The sequence below is a fragment of the Antrostomus carolinensis genome, unplaced genomic scaffold (assembly GCF_000700745.2).
Source record: "Antrostomus carolinensis isolate BGI_N321 unplaced genomic scaffold, ASM70074v2 scaffold42128, whole genome shotgun sequence".
Taxonomy (NCBI): domain Eukaryota; kingdom Metazoa; phylum Chordata; class Aves; order Caprimulgiformes; family Caprimulgidae; genus Antrostomus; species Antrostomus carolinensis.
Window position 1 is genome coordinate 16248 of NW_010334404.1, and position 8940 is coordinate 25187.

General features: G+C 38.7%; 1 protein-coding gene across 1 annotated transcript in view; it reads right to left on the reverse strand.

Annotated features, from left to right (window-relative positions):
* Nucleotides 1-608: 608 nt before the first annotated feature.
* PRPF38B (pre-mRNA processing factor 38B) overlaps nucleotides 609-8940 on the reverse strand; it is an 8588-nt gene continuing 256 nt past the window's right edge. Inside the window, exons 2-6 of the mRNA XM_010174213.2 lie at nucleotides 5468-5536; nucleotides 5024-5175; nucleotides 4879-4939; nucleotides 2091-2314; nucleotides 609-1824 (exon numbers count right to left, since the gene is read on the reverse strand). Coding sequence (XP_010172515.2) covers nucleotides 972-1824; nucleotides 2091-2314; nucleotides 4879-4939; nucleotides 5024-5175; nucleotides 5468-5536 — 1359 coding nt within the window. The 3' untranslated portion in view covers nucleotides 609-971. The remainder of the gene's footprint in view (nucleotides 1825-2090; nucleotides 2315-4878; nucleotides 4940-5023; nucleotides 5176-5467; nucleotides 5537-8940) is intronic.

Consider the following 8940-nt stretch of genomic DNA (forward strand, 5'->3'; position numbering starts at 1 on the left):
TAAATGTTTACACTTATAAAAATGCTTTGGAAGCTTGAAACTGAAATCCTCTGTAATAATTTTCTTCTTCCTACCTCCCTCTTCCCATCTTAAATGCCTTTATTAGCCCGGGATTATCATAAATGACAGAGTGCAGCTGCTGATTAAAAACATTAAAAGACCACAAATGGATAAACTGTGTTTTAAAAAAAAAATGGAAGCTTATATGGATTTTTCTTTCAAACAAATAAAATGCATAGATGGCTACGGTACTCATCCGTCAACCTTTACAGTGTCCGCTTGAGGTAGCCTTTCTAAAGAATTACTAAACAAATCCCAACATAAACCTAAATCTTAGCATCAAAACCACTGTCTCCTTGAACGTCCACTCTCGATTTCAGTGGTGATCAACAACATAATACATTTTAAAAGCTTTTGAAAAAACAGCAGGTACAGTGGACAAAAATGATAGTTCTATATCTGCAGCCCTCGATGTCCATTGTATGCACATAAATATCTCGGCTATAACACGCGTTCAAGATCCATCCCTAAAAGCCATACTGTTATTTGAAGCACAGCCGTGCTAACTTCAGGATACAAACCATAATTCCACATCTACAAAATGAAAGTAGAATTAGTGGCAGTTTATTGCCTCATACAAATTTAACCAAGTCAGCAACCATGCCAAAGGAATTAAAACATTTTCAGGACATATGTACAGACTGTACATTTCAGAAACATCTGAACAATAAAAATGCAAGAACAATCTCTGCATTACGAATTAAACTAAACAAATGGTTTGAAACCGTCAATGCATTGAATGGGTTTACAAAGGCACTTCCCTACCCAAAATAGGAAATGACAATCTGCAGCCTAGAGGGAGGTTGGAGAAGAGTGCTTATCAACTACTGCACAATCTCAACTTTAAGAAAAAATAAGCAGGATTTAATCAAACATTTATAGGATTCAATGTGATCCACTTCTGAAAGAGTTCAGTCAGTCTCATCTTTGTTTTTCTGTTGCTTTTCTTGGCTCTCTCGTTCTGTACTTTGGCTCCTTCGACGATCATGTTTGTCCGAATGGTCCTTGCTGTCACTGTGATCGTGTCTGTGGGAACGTTCTTTGCTTCTGCTACGCTTTCTAGATTTTTCTTTGCTGGGACTCTGGTCTCGTTTTCTGGACTTCTCAGCACTATCTGTTCTTCCTCTGCTTCTGCTTCTACTTCGCTTATTTGACTTCTCTTTACTTTCATTTTTATGTTTACTTGATTTCTCTTTGCTCCTGCTTCTGCTGCGCTTACCTGTGTTCTTACTCCGGCTCCTACTCCTGTGCTTTCTTTCCCGGCTTCGACTTCTACTATGTTTTCTCTCTTTTTTGGAATCCCTCTTGTCATCCCGGTGTTTCTTGTCATCCTTGTCATCCTTGTATCTTCTCTCTTCTGTATCACCCTTACTTTTCCTTTCTTTTGATCTTTCTCTAGATCGATCTTTTTCCCTCTCACTACCTCTTTCCTTATCATAATCTCTCTCTTTTTTCCGGCTCCGTTCATTTTCTTTCTCTCGCTCCCTATCCCTGTCTCTTCTATCTCCTTTCCTGTCACGACTTCGACTACGGCTTCTGTATCTGTCCCTGCTTCTGCTTCGCCTCCGTTCTAGTGTGCGATCAGTACTTCGAGATCTCCGCCTTTCTTTTTCTCTCTCCTTAGCTTCACGTTCTAATCTCTGCCGTTCTCTTTCTCTTTCTAGTTCTCTATCAAAACTAGATGATCCATGGCCTTCCCGATGGTGACTTCTGCTTCTGGATCTTCTGGGAGACCTCCTGGGACTGATGGATCGCCTTGGAGACCTTTTAAAATAGAAAATGTTCAATGTGAAACACAACCTTTTAAAGTTAAGGGACTCTCTTTACTTTCTGATTTATACTTTATGTACACAGTCTATATTTAATCTTACATACCAAATGTAATCTGATTATTTTAACCCACTAGCATCCATAAACTGTTTTGCCTGTTGCCTTAAAACCAATCTCAGCGAAAAGATGACAAGTTTCTGGTAATAAGTAGTTCAATATTGAAGTTTTAACATTAATTTTCAAAATAACGTGTGTATGACCTTGAACGTCTACGCTCTGCATGCCGGTCTATTTCTTCCATTCCCTCCTTGCCATCTTTCTTGATTTTTCTAGGTCTGCTTTTAATTTGCTGGTCAATGGTTTTCTGGACTGGCACAGGGATTCTTGGAAACAACGTGGAAAACCATTCAAGCTTAGTAAGGAAGGAACGAAGCATCTCCCCGATGGTCATAACGCAACCCCCACCTGCCTTCACATCCAGGTCCTACAAAATACAAGCAAAAAATATCCTGATGGTCAAAAACACTCTTTACTGGTTTAAAAAAAAAAAAATGCTGCTACATTACTGCCTTCTTGAAGTCTCATGATTATGAAAGTTTACTTGTTTCATATTCTAATACATTTCCTTAGAAAATTCAAACTCTGCACCCTCTGGATTTGGCAGTATGTTACAGATCGGGAACGGGACTTAATCTCTAGGCATGCAGGCACATACTAATCCTGCAGCCATCTGGACGGTAAGGGACTGTCGATGAAGAGATTAACATGAGCCCCTTACACAGTCTGGTTACATGGTATGATCTTCTATTTTATTTAAATGCCACAAAGTTGAGAAGTCCTCTCAAACTACATTTAATACTCCATTTTGTGGATGTACAACTGCATACCATCATACCCAACCCTGTGGCCTAAATCATTTAAGAACTACATCATTGCCTAACTAAAAATGATCATAGAAAAATCTCTAGTACAAGATGGCATCCTAACAGAATTGGAAGCAATAGCAAACCAACTGCCATGAAGCAGTGAGGTTTCTAATTTAGAAATATGTAAAAAAATAAATAAATGAACAAATAATTGGAAACGCATAATCCATGATGACCATTGTCTCTGAAAAGGGTCATTACCGCATGAAGGCCTTCTTGCTATGCCCTCTCACAGCTCAGGACATGTTAGTCAGCTATTGTCAGTCCCAAACCTATAGTGCAAGCACACAAGGAAAGTGAGATTTGTTATCTAAACAGGAAGAGAAAATCTAAATGTAAAACTGCTTGCACTCACACACATTTAAGTGTTCAGATATACAGTTTTTCCAAATATAATCGCTGCAGAGATCTAAAGAAGAAAAAAAGGAGTTAAACGTAGCACCTGGAGAGTACGTACAGTTAAACAAAATAAATATAAGAAGCATTTTGAAAAGTAATTCTGTATCCTGGGAAGTTTTTCACAGCAGCATGACAAAAGATGAACTGCTTCCACATGTTTAAGAACTGGAGGGGAAAAAAAAAAATCCTATAGGTTTAAATAATTCCATCTACAGAAGTTTGTTCCATCCTATTGAGCTTGACCAGGACTGATAAGAAACTTAAGACAAGCAGCCCTAAGCACTTTTTCCTACATTACACAAAGCTACTGAAAGCAGCTGGGAAACAAACACTAATTCCAAAAATACACTGGGAGATTTTAAACAACAGTAAATAAACACATGCTGATAACCAAGATATGTGAGAACTGGAAAGTATAAACTAAAAAAGGTGCTTTGAATAATGAACCAGTTAAGACCTGCACAATGAATCACACTTGTGATTGCTTTATTGTCCTGGGAATCAAGCTGTCTGTGGGACTCTGAAAATGAAGCCACCCCAAACCTCCTCCTGAGTTGCAACGCAACATGGCAGAGAAGAGCTCATATTAACTAGCACCACCTGGGGGAGAAGGAGGATATGGCAGCGATGCAATCAAGATTTAAATTTGATTTTTGTTACAAACATACAATAACACAGGTTTACCTGTAATAACAGCTGTTTCCTTTGCCCACTGTTTTTGATACTAAGCATGAAAGAAGCTGTTTAAAATAAATACACTGCATTGCAGTCAGATACAGGTATATAATTAACACTTTTTAATACAAGTATTCGGACATCACTTGCAACTACAACATTTGAAATTTAAATAGATGTCTGCTATCATGCTGAAGAGGACAAGGGATCCCTCCTGTTCCATTCTTAAACCTAGGATATAATTTAAAACCTGCTCAACAAATACAAATTGCAACAGCATGTAGCAGACTGTATATTCAACTTCATGCACCAAGGAATCTCACCCACCAGCTCCTACTCCATTTCTCCAGACAGTAAATTGGGACTATGGTACCAAAGGTATTCTCCTACCTAACTGCATCATCATGCAGCCTCTTTACTGGACTTCTTCAGTTAGCAACTCATATTTCTTTTTTTTTCCCCGTTACCAAAGACATTAAGGTTACTAGGAACAATGCCACCTTATGCAGTAATTAGGCTGTTTGTTTCTGCTCTGAAGAAGTCCTGGGTTTAGTTATTCCGGGCCATTAATAACAACCACAGGCATTTTTGGAAATATTTTTCAAGGTGAATGTTGGTTTCTACTGTATACTTCCCACTCTTCTGTGTAAGCACCAATTTCCCCTGTCCCCAGTAATAATGCAAAATTCAAATTTAGCACTCTCAAGACTTACTATACTTGGCTTAAAAAGAATTATTTTTTCTAAGAACTGTGCAGAAGCTGCACCCAGGCAGCCTGCTGTGTTCCGATTTAATCAACCTGTTTCACACAGCTTTGCAATGTTTGACACAGTAACATCCCAACTAAAAGAAAATTCTTTTAAATCTTTGAAATCTAAGAAAAATGACCCAGGTACCAGCTCAGACCTGCTTCCTACACTAATTAATGAAATGGCAAGAACATAACATTGCAACATTCAAACTACAGAAAAGCTTATCAGTGTTTAAATGTAAAGTAGTAACATGAAAAGAAACAAAAGAAAACAAATTATTACCCTCGGCGACATACCTCTTCATCATCAAGAAAGGATTCAAACCAGTCCCATAGGTCTGTAGGTGGTTGTGTGTACCTTTAAGTACAAAAAATAATGTAAATTTTCATTACAGTTTTCTGTTAATTACATTAGTCATTAGTTGATTATATTAATACTTACCTAATATACATAAATCCAAGAGCCCTAATATATGGAGAGTCTGTATGAGTTATAAGGCCCATGACTTGCTTACGAGTGAGTTTCAGTGTAAATAATTTGTAGAGCAGACAAAAGGCAGTAGACACAATTCCTCCAGTTCCAACACCACGCACCTTTCAAACGGGAAAAAAAAAAAGTAAGTGACTGCAGGAAGCCACAAAGACACTACAGCAAATCTACAAAAGAATGTAAGAACTAACACAGAATAAAATCTAAATCTACAAACAGAGCTATGCGGAAAAAGTAACGCTACTTGCATCCACAGCTCTGGAAGCAAGGGGAGTATATCAACTCTTTGTACTTTTACATCCAGGGACCAAGACAACATACAAGCAAGTTTTAGCTATGCTTGGGAAATTTATTTACCAGATAGAAAAATTTAAGAAGGCACGTACTTCTACTTACCCCTCCACACATCCCTGTCTGGCCTGCTGTTTTTCTGCTGCCCTTTTCCCATGGTTCCACATGCGTAACCTGAAAGGGCAGGGGGAGGAGAAAAGAAAAAAAGAAAGCAAATGACAATTACAAGCTCCATAATGTTTAGTTGCCTGTACAAACCTAATTTAAACAATGGATATCCTAAATCAATCTTAAATAGCTTGTCTTCTCTTACCAAATTCAAGATCAAGCCTGCTTTGTCATTAATGCAAAGTGTTTGGCTTTTTTAATTACTACATTAAATTATAGCCAAAATCGTGGATGAAATTAAAAAACAACAACAACAAAACCCCACCACCCCAAAGCAAGCTTCCATGCTTATTCTATATTCCACATACTTTCAAATACTTTATGACTAAACCTCATAATTACTATTTTCTATGTTGACTAAACAATTACCTTTATTTAAACGGTCTCTTAACAAGTTTAGCGATATCTGCTGATGACAGCTACAGAAGTCAAAATCTACAGTCTCATATTCATAGATCTCATTTATGCAGTGAGCTTAGAGATTTCAAGTATCACCCACCATTAGGACAAAAGAAAGGTGTCTATGAAGTGTAGTATTTTAACCTAAGAGACAGCATTTTTTCTTGTAGGCTGCAGTGATGTTCTTAGATAAAATGGTTTCTAAGTACTAATGAGCAAAGCTTGCCTAATTAAAATCTTTTGAGATGCATTTAGAGATGAGTGCATAAACACAGTTAACCAACACCATTCCTTAAATTTGACAATAAGAGTCATAAGTTAAGAACCATGAAACTGCCTAAGCTACATTTGAAATTGTGAAATTTGGAGAAGTAATGTCTGGTTCAATAGACAAGTATATTTCCTAAACATGTCAACTTTAAAAAAAAAAAGTAAAAGCAAGACAAAAAAAGATACAAAGGTGTTACACTGGATTAGGGATAAGAGTTTGTGTCCATGCTGTACTGTAGTTCACAAATTAAAATTCTTTAACAATACATGAAACAAAACTATGTACACAATCACGTGGAATCAGAGACATACTAATGGCTGTTTTGTTGGGTTTTTGTTTTGTTTTCAGTTGCTGTCTTATCCAAATAGGAAAAATGAGATGCCAATACCGTAGAATTCAAAATCCACTATGACTTCCAGTATAGAGAGAGAAGTTCAGAAATACTATGTAAGTAATACTGCACACAAGGGCATTAGCAATAGGACGAGGGGTAATGGTTTTAAACTAGAAAAGGGCAGGTTTAGTTTGGATATTAGGAAAAAGTTTTTCAGTACGAGGTTGGTAGATCATTGGAACAGGTTGCCCAGAGAGGTAGTGGAGGCCCCATCCCTGGAGATATTCAAGGTCAGGCTTGATGGGGCCCTGAGCAACCTGCTCTGGTGAAGATGTCCCTGCTCACTGCAGGGGGGTGGGACTAGATGGCCTCTGCAGGTCCCTTCCAACTCAATACATTCTATGATTCTTCTGACTATTTACAGTTTTGCCTCTCACAGGAAATGAAAAGTATTTTTTAGTCAAAGGATGGAGTACGACACCATCACAATGGTAGTCTTCAATTTTTTAAGTTACAGTTACATTTACTGTCTACTATCAATATAAAAATGCTGGGTTTGACAGATATCAATAAAAAACCCAAAGCCCTGCAAACAAGACTCATTTCAGAAGAGTACTTAAAGTTTTGCGCTTACAAAGACTGCTGCATAGGCTTAACTTGTTGGAAGTGTATAGATTAAATGAAGTTGAGGACGTGCACAGGGATAAAGAAAGAGGAAGTCATCCACCTTGCAATTACAGAACTGAAACAGGAGACCAGAACTACAAGTGAATTAATGCACATATTTAGACAGAATCTGTATCTTCAAAGATGGTCCCCACGACAAGCCACCCGTGTGACTTAAAATCATCTTTCCTGAGAATCCAGCACACAGCAGCACACTTAATTTTTTTTAGATTAGTCACTTATTTTGGTTCCCAAAGACAAATACAGTTGAAAATACACCTGCTATGGTGGATATCACATCAATTTTTCAGCCATTTCAGCCTGCAATTTTTCAGGAATCTTAAAACATTAATAGAATTCAAATCTTCAGAGTATCAATGAAGTACCTGAACCATAAGGTTATCTTCTCCCTCACATCTATTACTCATGAGTAAGTAAGGGGTTGAGTTTTATCTTTATTTAGCATGCAGTTTTGAGTCAGAATAACTAAGATGATGAATCACATCAAATATTTTTTAATTTGTCTAAAAGGGTCCGTGTAAAATACAGTAAGCTCTCAAATTTTCTGAAAAATATGTTTCTTTTATACATTTTTCAGCTCATGCCATCACTTGCAAAAATAAACTTTGCTGCTTTCCATTCTGATAATCAGAATTAATTGTTTCGATTGCATATGCAGCAAGTGGTAAATTAACTGAAGAGAAGCTTTGTTGACAGTAAGTATTAGGGAGAATTAAGTAGTCCGCTCCAAATGACAGAGTGCAAGCAGATAAGTGTTGTCAGTAAGAGGAAAGATACTAGCACTGTCTTCATAACTGAGTGCAAACAATGCCAAAAACCTCAAAATACATCTGTGGAGCTACTTCTCACGATTACAGTGCCCTAAGAAACCTGATGTAGGCTGGCTAAATGAGACAAAAAGGCTATTTTTTTTTTATTTCAAAGTATACTGAAACCTACTAATGACACAGTAACTTTATAAAGCAGAGTCAATTCACCAGAGGAAAATATCTCAATGACCACCCAAGTACAGCTGACAAAGACAGCAGCCTGAATTATCTCAGTTTTGCTCTCATTATCAGAACAAAGAATGCGGCTGTGTTGATGAGCATTAATTATGCATACCTCTACCTGGAAGACTGGCTTGATGGAAGCCTCGCTGCAAAACTGATTCAATCCTGCTAACAAAACAAGAACTGAGACATGGGTGCACTGATACAGTTCAGTTATCTCCCCTAGAGCCAAGAGAAGCCCTAAAACGAACTAGTTTTTGATTCGGTGTGGAGGGGGGATCCTAACCTCCAGCTGAGGAAGGAGGCCACATGCAAACTCCCGCTGACACCAACCTACAGTCACCACCGTTCCGCTGGCGCAGTTATACGGCGTGTCGGCAACTCATAGTTTGCGGGGAGCGCTTATCTCCAGCCATGGCGTGCTGATCGGGTCCCCTCCCCACTCTCTCCGGCCGAGGCCGCAGTCCTTAGACGGCCATTTCACCCCCACTGCCCTGCCTCACGCTGCCCCCTTCAAAACTAATTTACGACTCCGTAATTCCACATCCGATGCCAAACACGCGTCTTTTGTAACCGAGAGAAGGCAGCACCTCGGATTCCCCCGCTTCGGCAATGAAAAGAGAGATGTGCTCCCACCCCGTAGGGCAAGGGAAGGGGCAGCAAGGCGGGAGGGCCGGTCCGCAGGCCGCCATCAAAGCCGTCCCCTCCGAAAAGCCCAGCCGCGGGG